This window comes from Pituophis catenifer, unplaced genomic scaffold (genome assembly GCF_029215685.1).
Source record: "Pituophis catenifer annectens isolate HBS135680 unplaced genomic scaffold, rPitCat1.0.hap2 SCAF_6, whole genome shotgun sequence".
NCBI lineage: Eukaryota > Metazoa > Chordata > Lepidosauria > Squamata > Colubridae > Pituophis > Pituophis catenifer.
The window spans coordinates 4,494,623-4,511,744 of NW_027256886.1; the positions used below are offsets into that span (position 1 = coordinate 4,494,623).

General features: G+C 39.9%; 1 protein-coding gene across 1 annotated transcript in view; it reads right to left on the reverse strand.

The window, feature by feature from the left end:
• The window catches only part of LOC139318287 (cytochrome P450 2J4-like), a 78,126-nt gene that overhangs the window by 15,704 nt on the left and 45,300 nt on the right, over nucleotides 1-17,122 (reverse strand). Inside the window, exon 9 of the mRNA XM_070945681.1 lies at nucleotides 2,773-2,958. Within this exon, the coding sequence (XP_070801782.1) occupies nucleotides 2,773-2,958 (186 nt within the window). The remainder of the gene's footprint in view (nucleotides 1-2,772; nucleotides 2,959-17,122) is intronic.

Genomic DNA, 17,122 nt, shown 5'->3' on the forward strand with positions numbered 1-17,122 from the left:
CTCTGCTGGCCCTCCCCCGGCCATTCTCCACAGCCAATGGACCCCTGAAGGCCTCTCACCCTTCATCTCTGGCAGGGGTGAAATGCTCCCGGTTCAGACCAGATCGCCTGATCCGGTAGCGATGGCGGCGGGTGGTTCGGAGAACCGATGGCAAAAATCCCTGTGTGCCTCCCCCCATGCCCAGCTGAGCAGTGCGATTATCAGAGGCTTTTTTTTTTTTACTTTTAAAAGCATTTTTTTCCTACAACCTCTTCAGCTGAGGAGTTTGTAGAAAAAATTCTTTTAAAAGCCTCTGATGATCTCAGCTGAGTTGCCTGATCGTCAGAGGCTTTTAAAAGCATTTTTTTCCTACAACCTCTTCAGCTGAGGAGTTTGTAGAAAAAATTCTTTTAAAAGCCTCTGACGATCTCAGCTGAGTTGCCTGATCGTCAGAGGCTTTTAAAAGCATTTTTTTCCTACAACCTCTTCAGCTGAGGAGTTTGTAGAAAAAATTCTTTTAAAAGCCTCTGACGATCTCAGCTGAGTTGCCTGATCGTCAGAGGCTTTTAAAAGCATTTTTTTCCTACAACCTCTTCAGCTGAGGAGTTTGTAGAAAAAATTCTTTTAAAAGCCTCTGACGATCTCAGCTGAGTTGCCTGATCATCAGAGGCTTTTAAAAGCATTTTTTTCCTACAACCTCTTCAGCTGAGGAGTTTGTAGAAAAAATTCTTTTAAAAGCCTCTGACGATCTCAGCTGAGTTGCCTGATCGTCAGAGGCTTTTAAAAGCATTTTTTTTTTCTACAACCTCTTCGGCCGGGAAGATTGTAGAAAAAATGCTTTAAAAGAAAGAAAAGTTGGCCATGCCCACCCAGTCACATTACCCCCACCACCACCAAGCCACACCCACAAAACCGGTAGTAACAAATTTTACATTTCACCACTGACTTGCCCATTCGCCCAAACACTGTTTGACTGGGCCTTTGTCTGCATGGGACAAATAGCCGTCAGCCAATCAGCTATTGAACAGCCACTAAATGAATGTAATCGAGACTATCTATAACGGCACCCTATTGTTTCCTTATGCCTGAATGTTTACTTGCAGTAAATAGCACCAGATAAACCATCAGGGAAGAAACAATGCCCTGATAAACAACCAGCAAATTACACCTTCCCTGCTCTGTTGATGTTCCTAGCCTGATGATGTCATCCGATTGCAATCTGAAATGTTTTTTTATTAAATTTTGCCAATAGGTTGACTTATCACTGCATATGTGAAAGTAAGCAAGAATTTTACATTCCTTTTATTGGAAAAGACCTAGGATTCCCTTTTTAGAAAAATAGCTAACCAAATTGAAGGTGTATGCCCCAATGTCAACATAACTTGATGGAAACTAACGAAGGAGAGAAGCAACCTACACAATTAATGAGAACTATCCTGACAGAGCAATTAATCAGTGGAACGACTTGCCTCCAGAAGTTGTAAATGCTCCAACAATGGAAGTTTTTAAGGTGAGATTGGACAACTATTTGTCTGAAATGGTATAGGCTTTCGTACCTGAGCAGAGGGTTGGACTAGAAGACCTCCAAGGTCCCTTCCAACTCTGTTATTCTATTAATTCTAACTTTGAATTTAAAAAGTAAATCCTACTCAGAATTTAAGTTTGGATGAAAACCTTCATAATATTAAGCATGGAATTGTGTCATACCCCAAATTTGCTTTTAAAGCTTATATTTTAACACTGTATAATGAATAGAATTGGTAGAATTGTTTACTATTTCTGGTTTTAAACATTTGAATAATGTTAACCAAATATATTCTTGTTTAAAATCCAACAGGGATACTGCCTTTTCACTAGCAAAAGGGTGTAAAAATGCTATACACTTCTGATAAGGAATCTGGATATATTAGTATCATGAAATTTCAGACTTGCTATTTATCGACTTGTATTTTGTATTCTCTATTTGATTTTTATCTACTTATTTCTTGTACATAATAAAGAACTAAAGAAAACTAAAAAATCAGTTCCTTCAGAAAGAATCTTTGCTTTGGTCCACAACTTAAGGCAGTGGTGAAATATTCCGTAGATTGCCACCAGTTTGCTGCCCGCACATCCAGTTCTAATTATGTTCTAATTATGGTTATAGGATTAGTAAACCGTGTAAAAAGCACAACCTTATATAGTGCAATCTTTCCTTTAATACTTTAATAGTATTTCATTCATTCATTCATTCATTCATTCATTCATTCATTCATTCATTCATTCATTGAGAGATGATAGATTATTAATCTTACTATTATTCTTCCGAACTTATATGGACACCAATCTCAATCAAATAACTCTGCCTATCTAACCAACAGAAAAACAGAAAACCAACATGTGAAATTATTCAACTATAAAATCAAAATGGCAGGATAAAATTGAACAAGATAAGTTTACACATGTTTACACACAATTTACTTCCATTTGAATATACATGTTAATCATCGCAAAATATACTGCCAGTCGTTTTGTTGTTCTATTAAAAAAAAATTAGTGATTATTACTAGACAGGTAGAGGAGCAGAAGAGTCATTATATACCAGTGGGAAGATAATCATGATTAAATCATTTTGAAAAGATACAGAGCAATTTTGATCATATTGGCTCAGTATCTAAAGAATGAAATAGGAGACATTTCTGCTAAGCCAATTTCCATCACTACCTTCCAGAAAATGTTAGTGACCTGGCAGGAAAATAATATTCTCTTTGCTCAATAACATCATGATTTAAATCACAGGTTTGGAGATAGTACCTTGATTAAGAGTGTCGGAGTTACTCGGATTCCCGTCTGCCATGCGACTCCAATGAAAGGAAGTGGAAAGGGCCCAGGAGGATAATTTCTGCGGGACCACAGTTGTTTCAGGAAATACAACATTACTGCAGTCAGGAACAAAGCAAGCAACCATTTTCCAACTTCCTCCATTTTTTTTTTTTTTGCCTTTTTTTTTTAATCACTCTTGGTCTACCTCAAGCTGGCTAAGCTGGATCTCTTTTCCCCAGTAGATTTTGTCTTCCTGAGAGAGGAGGACTCTGTTTTTCAGCCTTTTATACTCTCTACCTTAAAAATGTAAACAACCCTTCTTACACCATATTCAATTATGATAGGAATGGCTTGCCTCCAAACCTATTATAATAGAATATGATTATCGACGAGCATGATTGATGTCCTTTATTTGCATAATTGAAGGGAAGAGACTTTGGCAACATGATTCTACATGCCAGATACAGTTTGTATCTACATGCTACATTTATCCAACCCAGAACAGTCACGCCATCTGATCAGCAAATGGACCAAAATGGCAGCTAGGTGGGCAATCCCTCTTGGTTAAAGACCACTGTGTGAGCAGTGGATTTGTGGTCTTCAAGTATGAAAGAATGGGATGAGTTGAGAACCATCAACCTCACTAGGGAGATGTCATGCATCAGGGAAATCAGGAGATTCAGGCAATTCAAATGAGTTTGCAAGCTAAAGTTTTCTATAAGAATCTGACCTACTAATGGTCAAAGGAAGCAGGAATTAAGAAAGGAATTCATGGTGGGCTAATCTTAGATCTCTTGTGGGCACACAGGGACTCATGACTGATGATGCTCAAGGCTCAGCCTAGTCATCTCCTACATCACACCAGACCAGGAAATCAACTCCAGAAGATGGCTGAAACTACTTTTATTGAGACTGGCTATTATAACCGAGTGGGGCATAGTGGCTTAGCAGCTTAGATGATGGGTTTGTCAACACAAAGATTGACAGTTTGAGACCCAAGCACCACATCACCAGGTGAGCTCCCATTCTTGTCCCAGCTCCTGGCAACCTAGCAGTTCGAAAGCATGCAAGTAGATAAATAGGTACCACTTTAATGGGAAAGTTGAGCATTCTGTGCACCTCAGGTGTATAGTCATGCTGGCCACATGTCGATTGAAGTATCTTCAGACAACCATGACTCCCTCGGCTAGGAAACCAAGATGAGTGTCAGGAGCCTGAGTGGCGTAGGAGGCTAATGCCTCCTAAGGCAGCATTTAACATCCAGCTGCCTGCAATTACTGCGAGTTCAATTCTCACCAGGCTCAAGGTCGACTCAGCCTTCCATCCTTTCTAAGGTGGGTAAATTGAGGACCTAGTTTGTGGGGGCAATAAGCTGACTTTGTATAAAATATACAAAAGTATGAAGGCTATTGCTTAACGCTTTGTAAGCCGCCCTGAGTCTCTGGAGAAGGGCGGCATATAAATCAAATTTTAAAAAAAAGATACAACTGGACAAGGGAAATCTTGACCTTTTTTATCATTAGAGAATCTTGCAAGTCTAATGATGCTGTACCTCCTCCTCTTTCTCATAGTTTGGAGAATTAGAGATGGGTCTACCAAGGCCACTTTTGAATGTTATCTCCTTCTGAGTTTGAAAAGTGTTTTAGCTTTTTGCCTGGGTAAAGATTCCCGCATGTCTCCTTCAAGGTCATCTTCATTACTTCCTACAATTCCTTTGGTATCAAGCAACTTCATATCGCATCACATAATGATACGCAAAACAGCTTCAGCATTATAAGTTCCCATGCCACAGGAAGCATGTGATTATAAGATCAAAGGAAATTTGATTCAATAAAAGAAAACGATATTTAAGTGAAATATACTTGATCTGGTTTCTTTGGCCCATGGGAACTGGCAAGTGCCACTAGTAGGACAATTTCTTCTTTTCTTTTCTTTTTTTTTTTTATTTATTTATTTATTTGTTTGTTTCCATTTCTATACCGCCCTTCTCCAAATAGGACTCAGGGCGGTGAACAGCCAAAGTAAAAAACAGAACATACAAAATTTAAAAACAGTTTAAAATAATTAAATATTTTGGCCGTAAATTAAAACAACCCAATTTAAAATCAATTTAAAATTTAACTCAAGCCAGCCCAGCTAGTTGAAATAAATAGGTTTTCAGGGCCCGACGAAAAATCCGGAGGTCTGTTATTGTACGTATCTCTGGGGGGAGGTTGTTCCAGAGGGTGGGCGCCACCACAGAGAAGGCTCTCCCCCTGGGGGTCACCAGCCGACATTGTCTGGCGAACGGCACCCTGAGGAGGCCCGCTCTGTGCGAGCGTACTGGCCGGTGGGAGGCTATTGGTGGCAGAAGGCGGTCTCGTAAGTACCCCGGCCCTAAGCCATGGAGCGCTTTAAAGGTGGTCACCAACACCTTGAAGCGCACCCGGAAGACCACCGGGAGCCAGTGCAGCTCGCGCAGGAGAGGTGTCACATGGGAGTAGGGTTCTTAGTGCTCCCTGCGCGTGATGGTTTTCTCGCAGATGTTTCATTATCCAAGTAGGTAACATCATCAATGCTAGAAGGGAGAAGGGGTTTGTATTCTATTTATTTAAATGGGTTGCCCTCTCAGTGTTGGTGGGAATGTTTTTTTCTTCTTGGTACTTCCTTGTTGTTTATTATTTAGTTGCCTGAGTTTGTAGTTCCTTGATTGGGGTATTATTTACTGCTTAATTGTCAACCTGATATTAATCCTAGTGTTGATTCCTGCTAACCCTGCTGTTTTTTTTTTCTTTATTTGTTTCTTCTTCATTTCTTCTTCTTCTTTTTTTTTACTTCTGTTTATTGTCTCTGCTTGATTTCTCCTTTTTACTTGTTTTCTTTCTGTGGGCATATTCAGGATATTCTGCATGTTTTGTTTGTTTTGTTTTTTGTTTTTATTGGATTTCTATACCGCCCTACTCCCGAAGGACTCAGGACTGTGAACAGCCACAGAATAAAACACATAAATACAAAAATTTAAAATAGAATAAAAACGAATTAAATAATTTGGCTGAGACAAATTTAAAATACCCAATAATTTAAAAACAAATTAAAAATTACATTTAAAAAGGGAAAAGATTTAGGCCAGGCCAGCTTGATGAAATAAGAAAGTCTTGAGTGCGTGACGGAAGGTGCGCAGATCCGGGATCCTCCGTATCTCCGGGGGGAGCTCGTTCCAGATCATAGGTGCCCCCACAGAGAAGGCTCTCCCCCTAGGGGCCGCCAGTCGACATTGTTTGGCCGATGGCACCCGGAGGAGCCCCTCTCTATGAGAGCGTACCGGCCGGTGGGAGGCTATTGGTGGTAGCAAGCGGTCCCGTAGATAACCAGGTCCTAAGCCATGGAGCGTTCTAAAGGTGATAACCAAAACCAAAATGTAGTATTTCTAAGTGTATGGACAGTTTCTACTTGTGCAAAGAGGATTAGTTTTTCATCTAACCAACCATGTTTTTCAGATATGTCCTGTGCTTGAATAGGATCCAGAATGTTGATGAGATCCTGGTGAAATATATCTCCAGATTTAGCAATAGCAATAACACTTAGACTTTTCAGACCTCTCTAAGCGGTTTACAGAGTCAGCATATTTGCCCCCAACAATCTGGGTCCTCATTTTACCCACCTCGGAAGGATGGAAGGCTGAGTCAACCTTTTAGCCTGGTGGGATTTGAACTGCCAAATTGCAGGTAGCCAGCAGGCAGCAGAAGTAGCCTGCAGTACTGCACTCTAACCACTGCGCCACCACGGCTCTTTAGCTGAAGAAGCTGCCTACATTCTTCAGAGTGTAGATTTGCTAAGTCACATAAACCTGAAAATATGCCATAAATAGATCCGGTCTACATCCACAGCCTCATTTTCCACAATCAAGGTTATCTCACAGTGGTGTTTAAAGACTTGGTCATACTTTCTTGTCTGTAAAAAAATCAGGCATCAGATAGCACTTTTTCTGACCAACAAATGCAATTAAAAAGTACAGACTTTCAAGGCTGTCACTGACTTTATCAGATATCTTGAGTAGCTAGAGCAGGATTTAAATTGAGGTGGAGCGGGAAAATGTGGGAAGGGAGAGGAATGATGGTTTGGTTATGCAGGTGCTGGTTACCTTTTATAGGTTTGATGGAAAGTGTTACCTGTTGCTTGAGATGACGGATAGCTCTGATGCAAAAATGTTCTGAGCACAAGCACAATTATCTCTCCCAGATAAAATTCTCTCCATTGTGAGTTCAAAATCCAGGCCAAAAATACTTTTGTAAGCAGGTGTTGTGGTTGTCTGTTATTTTCATTCTTTTTATCCTTTTTCCTGATAGTCTCACACTGATGATTTAGGAAGGAGATGCTTCATTAATTAGATGTAAAATAAAGAGAAAAGTAGGTTGCCAAAAGATCTGTGGCAATAATAGATTTGTGTGAAGCATTTGTTACCTCATCAATCTATATCATTCATTCGGTTGGGTGTTGGGTTCGGTTGGGTGTTCCAACACCCAACCGAAACAGTCACACATGCGACATGACACACAAATGCTCCCAGGTGAAAACATCATGAGAAGAAATTCAAGAATTGTAGGTGGTTATAATTTGGAAAAGACCTTTGAAGACTTCTTGTCCAACCTCCTGCTCCTAAATTTACTGAACTATCCCCCATAGGTAATAATCAAATTCCTTTTTGCAAATTTCTGACAGGTTCTGGAGAACTGGTAGTGGAAATTTTGAGTAGTTTGGAGAACCGGCAAATACCACTTCTGACTAGCCCCAGAGTCGGGTGGGAAGATTTTGCAATATCCTTCCCCTGCCATGCCCACCAAGCCATGCCCACAGAACCGGTAGTAAAAAAAAAATGGATTTCACCACTGATGTATACAAGTAAGGTACTTATAAGGTATGTATTTGTACATATTATTATTATTATTATTGGTTAATCTTTAGTGAGATTCACAGCCTTTGAGGCTGGTTAATAGCTCAGCAGCTCGAGTCCTAACCAAGGACCTAGGAACTGTTAAGGTATCGTCGGAGGATGTAAGCTGTTCCGAGTAAGGTGGTTTTTTGTAGAGTCAAAATGTTCAAGTCCGGCAAATTTAGAATTTCTAAATAGCGGGGTAGCCCTTTGGGTATTACTCCAAGGGCTCCAATTACAATCGGGACAACACACGATTTCTTTTTCCACAGTCGCTCAACTTCAATTTGCAAATCCCAGTACTTTGTGATTTTTTCTTGCTGCTTATCTTCAATCTGTGCATCACCAGGTATTGCAATGTCAATGAACCATACTTTTTTCTTTTCAACTATTGTTATGCCAGGTGTGTTGTGGACCAAGTGCCTGTCAGTCTGAATCCTAAAGTCCCACAAGATCTTGAGTTTCTCATTCTCTAAAACTTTCTCAACCTGATGTTGAGATATTATTATTTAATATAATAATATAATAATAATTAAATAATTATATTATTATTATTGTTGTTGTTGTTGTTGTTGTTATTAATTATATTTCTATACCGCCTTTCTCCCGTAGGACTCAAGGCGGTGTACAGCCAAGAAAAATATAGACACACAAACATCATAAAATTGCTAATTAAAATTATTACTTAGTTTGGCCAATTAAATAAAACCCAGAATTAGATAACATTTTAAAAAATCATTCATATGTTCATATGTTTAGCCCCACCTGTTGAAACATCAAGGTCTTGAGGGCATGGCGGAAAGCATGGAGATCAGGGATATTCCGTATCTCCGGGGGCAGTTCATTCCAAAGGGTTGGAGCCCTCACAGAGAAGGCCCTCCCCCTGGGAGTCGCCAGTCGGCATAATTTGACTGACGGTACCTGAGTAGTCCCTCCCTGTGAGAACGAACTGATCGGTGGGAAGCTATTGGTGGCAAAACACGGTCTCGTAGGTACCCAGAACATGTAAGATGTGTTATATATACATGTAAGATGTGTGTGTGTGTATATACACACACCTTACATGTACATATAAGGTCTGTATATATGTATGTGTGTGTATGTAAATAAATAAACAGTTCTCTTGATATATGTCAAACTGATTTATATATCAAACTTCTTAACCGCCCATCTTTCTCATAGAAGGAGTTTGAGTAGGAATTACATCTTCCAGATTGGAATTTTTAAAAAGTATTGTCAGGAAAGACCCTGATGACGTGACTAACACTGTGAATTTCACAATCTTTTAAGGGATTCGATTTTATCATACAAGTTAGAGGTTCTACAACAATAATGAATGAAAGCAAAGTGAAAAGATAACCTCATTTCTCCATTTAAATGGCTAGGAAATATGGCTATTATTGTTAATGTTGCATCTAGACCCCTTCCAAGGTATAGAGAAGAAAGAAACTGAACACTCAAGATTTTTTCCATAAGTGAAAGAAGCAATAATAAATCTGAACTGTCACTAAAAGGATGGTTGTAAATCAAGGATTACCTGTATATGTAAAGAGCTAGCACTGCATATATTATTATCCAATGTAAGAGTAGGAAAAGGAGGAGGAGGCACTTTAAGCTAGCATGGATGCAATCCAAATTACTAAATAATCCTCTAAATATAACCCTTGGAGGTGGAACTTTTGTTCAAACAGAAAAACCAGGCGAGCTCTTTAAAGCGTTAAATTGCGTAAAGATGCATCTCATTCCAAGCTGGTAGGATCAAATTGTTTTGAGATATAAAAACTTGCATACCCATCTCCTTTGTCCAATTATTAGTTTCTTAACTATTTACAAGAACATATCCATCTATGAAAATTATTGGGTTGGGTAATATTCCTTCAGAAGGAAACCCTGATAGCACATAATCACATTGTACAGACCCATTTTGCAAAGTTAGCCATCAGTTGTACTTAATTTCTTCTCTCCAAACAAAACAATCTTTATTTGTTCAAATAATGTCCTAAAACTTGGTTTCTTTTCACTTTTTCTTTTTGTCCCTTGGCTTGTCCCTTCTCACAAAATTCTTCAAAGCTTTAACAAACATCTTTTCTCTATCCAGTATAAGATTAGCTGGGTCAGTCTGTTGTTGTTTTTATTCGTATGTCCCATTTAATTTTTAAGACATCAGCCAGCTTCTTTTGAATGTTCAGTGTTGTATCTTTGCGTCCCTTTCTGGATCGGGACTACCTACGCACGGTCACTCATGCCCTCGTCACCTCCCACCTGGACTATTGTAACGCTCTCTACATGGGACTCCCCTTGAGGAGCACCCGGAGCCTCCAACTGGCGCAGAGTGCGGCTGCACGGGTGGTAATGGGAGTGACATGGCGTTCCCATGTAACACCTCTCCTACGCAAGCTGCACTGGCTCCCGGTGGTCTTCCGGGTGCACTTCAAGGTTTTGGTTACCACCTTTAGAGCGCTCCATGACTTAGGACCTGGTTATCTACGGGACCGCCTACTACCACCAATAGCCTCCCACCAGCCGGTACGCTCTCATAGAGAGGGGCTCCTCCAGTTCCGTCGGCCAAACAATGTCAACTGGCGGCCCCTAGGGGGAGCCTTCTCTATGGGGGCACCTACTATCTGGAACGAGCTCCCCCCAGAGATACGGAGGATCCCGGATCTGCACACCTTCCGCCACGCTCTTAAGACCTTTTTATTCCACCAGGCGGGCCTGGCCTAATCTTTTCCCTCTTTTTAATTATTAATTAATCTGTCTGGGCCAAATTGTTTAATTCAATTTTACTTTGTTTTTAAATTTTGTATCTATGTATTTTTACTGTTTGGCTGTTCACCGCCCTGAGTCCTTTGGGAGTAGGGCGGTATATAAATCAAATAAAGTAAAGTAAGTAAGTAAGTAAGTCGAGAAATACCTGTATATGGAAAGAAGGATGACATAACAGGACATGGGTATACAGTTTATCTATAAAGTGCCTAAGCCCATTGATTTTGTTTACAAAATAGCAGAGCTGTTGCCTTATTATGATGAGATTCCTGATGAACAATTGTCCACTTCTAGAAAAGATGGTACTAGAAACACCATCTTGAAATCCACACATTTTCAAGGTTGAAAAACACTGGTCTGAGGCATCCAAATAAGCAGACTGACCAACTGTTCTAGTCATCAATCTTTCTTCCTTGTATTTTGGGCTCAAAACAGTTAACGTAAGGAACAAGAATCTCAGAGATCTGGTTTTTAGTATTCAATGGAAGGAAAGCTTAAATTATAATAGATGTATTTATTTAGCATATGGCATATCATACATGGACAGTCTCTGTCTCTGTCTCTGTCTCTCTGTCTCTGTCTCTCTCTCTCTCTGTCTCTCTCTCTTTCCTATCTATCTATCTATCTATCTATCTATCTATCTATCTATCTATCTATCTTCTGGCTGATAAAGAAGGAAGATCAGCATTATATGAGCCATGGTGGTGCAGTGGTTAGAATACAGTACTGCAGGCTAATTCTACTGACTGCTGGCTGCCTGAAATTTGGCAGTTCAAATCTCACAATTGATGATCACAATTGTGATTGTTTTTAAGCTAATTTTCTTCAGGTGAAGAAGATACTATCTCATTTTCAAATTTGAGAAATTTGAGAAAGAATTTTGAAAAGCAGCCTTATAATCTTGACATATGAGCCATGATGGTTAGAATGCAGTATTGCAGGCTAACTCTGCTGACTGCCAGCAGTTCAATCCTGACCGACTCAAGGTTGACTCAGCCTTCCATCCTTCCGAGGTGGGTAAAATGAGGACACAAATTGTTAGGGGTCATATGCTGACTCTGTAAACCGCATAGAGAGGGCTGTAAAGCACTGTGAAGCGGTATATAAGTCTAATAGCTATTGCTATTATGACAGAATTCAGCAAGTACCCAATTTCAAAAAAAGGAAATTATAAATGAGCTGTCTAGCAAAGGTTGAAACTCCTTCCACTTTTTAAAATGCACATCAGTCTGAAAGCTTGCTGGTGTCAGGCGTGGAAGCCAACTTTTTCCTTTGTGAAGTTTGCATCTTTTCCCTAAATCTAATTCCTCGCATTGTGAGAAACTATCTAAAGTATCCAGATTTGCTGGTTAGCATATTTTAGATAGCAGATACCTGTGGTTTGTCTCTGGAGGTGTGTTTGTATAGAGTATACCTGTGAGAAATTCTTTCATTAAGTTGTGTACTTCCTTTGTTATTTCTGAGCGAGGTTTATTTCGACAAAGTATAGCATTAAAAAGATGACTCAGTGCCTTTTATGACATCCAACCTGATAAGAGCTACTTCTATGTTAATTTGATGCACTTGATGTTTTCACAGCATCATAGAAATAATTATATAATAATAGGGCACCTATTTAAATTGCCCTGATAAGAAATATTTTTTAATGTTTTAAACTCAAAGTCTACACAAAAATGGGGGAAAAGTTTTTCAAAAATAAATCTAAAAAAGGTTAAATCATAGAATAGAATAGAATAGAATAGAATAGAATAGAATAGAATAGAATAGAATAGAATAGAATAGAATTTTTTATTGGCCAAGTGTGATTGGACACACAAGGAATTTGTCTTTGGTACATAAGCTCTCAGTGTGCATAAAAAGACAAGATACATTCGTCAAGAATCATAAGGTACAACACTTAATGATAGTCATAGGGTACAAATAAGCAATCAAATCATACTAGGAAACAATAAATATAAATCGTAAGGATATAAGCAACAAAGTTACAGTCATGCAGTGATACGTGGGAGGAGATGGGTGATAGGAAGGATGAGAAGACTAATAGTAATAGTAATGTGCAAATAGTCATGGCAACTGGACCAAAGTGTGTTAACCTGAGACTTTGTGTTACTCATCCAACTAACTTCATCAGTCAAAATAAAACAAAATTAGTTAGGCAGAGAGTCTTGCCACACCAACTGCAGGGGTTTCTTCTCCCCAAAATGCATTGCAGCATGTCAATGAAAACTCAATCATCCAGGCCAGAGGTGGGATTCACTTACCTTCCCTACCGGTTCGCAAATGTGTACACTGGGAGCTTATGCACCAAAAAGAAATTCCTTGTGTGTCCAATCACATTGGCCAATAAAGAATTCTATTCTATTCTATTTCATAGCCACACCTCACTACTGGAAAAAAAAAACATAGCTTTGACTATATGTATTCCCTGTTACCACCTGCTAAAAATATGTCTGTGTAAGTGTGTGCGTTTGTGAATGCATGTGTGTATACATCTGGACCAGAGACCTTATGTCAGCCAGCAAGGTAGATCAGAATTGTGTTTTATTACCTTATGAAAGGGATAGGCAACCTTAGAGCCTTGGAAAAGATCTGATACCAGGGGACAGATTTTTTTTTAAAAAATAAAGTTTTATTGATTTTTTTTTCTTTCACACAAACACACATTTTTTATGAACAGAGTATTGAGTATATGACCATATCATATCTTATATAACTTATCATATCCAATTTCATTTTACATAGTTACCATTTTTGCCAAAATATTCTTTTTCCACACTTTTTTTATCTTACCTTAATACTTCTATGCTTATTATATAAACAGCATCACCATCCACCCTCAAATCCTAGTTTCTTAACATTATTTCAATTAGTTATCTTATCTTAGCCATTGTTAATCAAATATATTCCCTCTTAATTTTCATATTAATTCATTCTTCATCCTAATAAATCTGAACATGCTCAGGGTTGCCTTTCTACCATTTCATCTCCCTTGTTTTACAATAATTCTTCTTCTCCTCTCCTCTCTTTTCTCTAGGGGACAAATTTTTAATAGTTACTTAGACATGTAGGAAGTAAATCATTATGTAAAAAATCAGGAGCACAGATTTTAAATTAGAGCTGTAAAACTGTTCCCTTTTCACACCTCCTCACAACCTTAAGAAGATTGGATGCTGATTAATATCTTAGAACAGTGTTTCTCAACCCATGAGTTTGAATAACGTGTGTGGACTTCAACTCCCACAATTCCCCAGCCAGCAAGCTGGCTGGAGAATTCTGGGAGTTGAAGTCCACATATTTTAAAGTTGCCAAGGTTGAGAAACACTGTTTTAGAATTTTGGAGGGTGGGGAGTGGAATAAAATGAGATTTATTCAGGGGTGGGTTGCCCTGGTTCTCTCCGGTTCTATAGAACCGGTAGTAAAACCGGTGGGAGGCTCCGCTCACCTGCCACGACGTAACCATGGGTCATCTGCGCAGAAGCGTGCAGCCCTGCTGCGAACCAGTAGTAAAGGTAAGTAGAACCCACCGGTGGGTTCTACTTACCTTTACTACCGGTTTGCAGTGGGCGCACACGCGCTTCTGTACACATGACCCATGATGATGTCATGACAGGTGGGCGGAGCCTCCCGCCAGTTTTACTACCGGTTCTATAGAACTGGACAGAACCGGGAACAATCCACCACTGGACTTATTGACATCCATTTCAGAAATTGTCTACATGATTTCCATTGACTAACAAATACCAACCACAAGCAAATAAAGATAAGCTGTCTTCACCTAAACCATACCAATTAAATCTCCAAATGTTTTTCAGGCTGCTGTGGCTGGAGAATTCATTAGCATTGCTCCATTCACATACCACACTTAACTAGGTTACTGAATTAATCTTTTTTTTTTTTCTCCCAAGACTGGGCTAATTCAAAACGACCGTTTTGCACAGCACACTTAGCAGAAGAAAGCTAAGATTGACACAATCTAAATTGACAGGTAACCGTTAACACAAACGCCGCTTCTGGGATTTTTTTTTTAATCTGAGCTGCTAAAACATGTTACGTGATTCTACAGACTTTTTCTATACTTTCACTCTCTTGTTTTTTCATTTCTGTTCCTCATTCAGCTTTTACCCCCTCAGCTCCTCTTCACTTTTCTGTCTAAATCCCATCTTTATTTATTTTATTTTTTAGCTTAACCTATGGTCTTTCTTTTGCTATATATATATATCACCCTATATTCCATAATTCCATAATGTTATGACAGTGGTAAAATGTAAAATTTGTTACTACCAGTTCTGTGGGCGTGGCTTGGTGGGGGGTAATGTGACTGGGTGGGTGTGGCCAAATTTTTTATTTTTTATTTTACTTTTAAAAGCATTTTTTTTTACAACCTCTTCGGCTGAAGAGGTTGTAAAAAAAAATGCTTTTAAAAGGCTCTAATGATCCCAGCTGAGTTGCCTAATCGTCAGAGCCTTTTTTTTTCTTTTAAAAACATTTTTTCTACAACCTCTTCGGCCAAAGAAGTTATTTAAAAAATGTTTTTAAAAGGCTCTGACGATCCCAGCTGATCCACGTGGTCATCAGAGGCTTTTATTTTTAACTTTTAAAAGCATTTTTTCTAGGTTGTAGAAAGCCTCTGATGATCACGTGGCTCAGCTGGGCATAAGAGGGGAGGCCAGGGAGTTTTGCTACCGGTTCTCCGAACCACCCGCCGCCATCGCTACTGGATCGGGCGATCTGGTCCGAACCGGGAGCATTTCACCCCTGTGTTAGGATATTAAATTTAGTAGCTGGAACAGTAAAGTGGCCAATGGGCCAGAACACACAGTTGTCCTTGATTGATTGGAGAGGGCTGGCTCCTGTGTGAGGCAAGCTACGCTATGATTGGTTACTGTGAGTGTAAAGAGGGAGGTTCCCTTTTTTCCCTGCCTTTTTCTTTGGTGTGCTCTGTGTGCTATTAAGATTTACCTCATGATGTTCCTGACCACATTGTCTGCTGTAAATGTAGATCTTAAATATGTTTATATAAAACTGCAAGTTTGTGTTGGTGTCTCTGACTTCATTTGGACACCTGCTGCACAATTCCCTGACACATAAACATTCCAAACCCCTGAGAAACATCTCAACCTCTTCCTTTAATGACTCACTGCAGATAAGCACACCCATCGCCCCCAGAGACACTTTGTCCCCATCCTAATGCATTCCTGAACCAATATCTTCACCAAAACTAACTTGGTTGGATCTTCCGGGATGCCAACTATGTTCCTGGCTTTAACTCCTGGTTCAATGGAACGATCACCCTGATTTTTCATTCCCAACCATTGTTCCTAAGAATGCCATAAAAATCATCTCATCAGCATTCCAACATTAATTTTCATTCATCTGCTTTTGCTCCAATTTTCATAGGATTTCAATCAATCAATCAGAATAGAGATGGAAGGGACCTAGAAGGTCTTTTAGCTTCCTGCTCAAGCAGGAGAGCCTATACCCGTGACGGCAAACCTATGGCACGAGTGTCACCGGTGGCACATGCAGCCTTCTCTGCGGGCACACCAGCCGTCGCCGCAGCCAAGCTCCACCACGCACGTGCGCATGCCTCCCGCCGGCCAGCTGGTCTTCGGGTCTCTGCCACACATGCATGGGGGGCAGGGTGCATGCAGGGGACATGCACGCGCATGCGTGTGGGGAGTGCATGCATGGTGGGTGCTTGCATTGCATTTGCAATTGCCAGCGGTGAAATCCAGCTGGATCTATCCGGCTCGCGCAATCCGGTAAAGCCAGTGGCAGGAGGCTCCACCCACCTGCCCAGATGTCATGACAACCCTGCGCATGCACAGAAGAGGTGCACCCACTCACATTTGCGATCCGGTGGTGCACGCGCGCCCCCCTCCCTGTTTTGGGCCTGGAAGGCCTTCTGCACCAACCTGGAAGCCAAAAATGGGCGAGTGGGGTGGGGTGCATGCACCGGGGGTGTTCGCATTGTATTTTGGGGCACTCGACACCAAAAAGGTTCACCATCACTGACTTATAATATTTTGTATTCGACCTGTGGTCCAAGTGACACTACAATTCCATAACAAAGCATTTAGAAATAGAAATTACGGATATACCTAAAGTTCTATCCAGAGTGGCTCAATTCAGCTAAGACTTATTTTATGTTCAGAAACCAAAAAATATGAGGCTTTCGTTTCAGTGTGACATTCTGTCAATGCCAGTAACTATTCATAGTGAGGATGACACCTCTATTATTACATCAATGAGTGATTGACATTCATAGCATGATAAAGGATCTTTGTTTACATAGAGAACTTCCGCTACTGATATAATCAGCTGATATAATCAGCAAGCAGCATAATTCTTTACAATACATCATTAAAACTAAGCTGGTTTCTCAAGCTCGTTGAATTAGGTAATCCAGTGCCTCTGTTCATTAGATCATCTATCATCATTCCCACCAACCCAGATAGCTTTTTTTAAGGTTTTCATCGCAGTTTTTGTACATGACAACTAGTAACAACATTACTGTGTGCAGAAAGATTGAAACATTCAGCACTACGCACAATAGAGGAATGGTTGGTGAAGATGATGGAAATTGTCAAGGTGTCTAAACCTCCGATCAAAGAACACACACATTATCAGTGTGTTGCCTGAAATCTCCTATAGACTTTTTTTGCA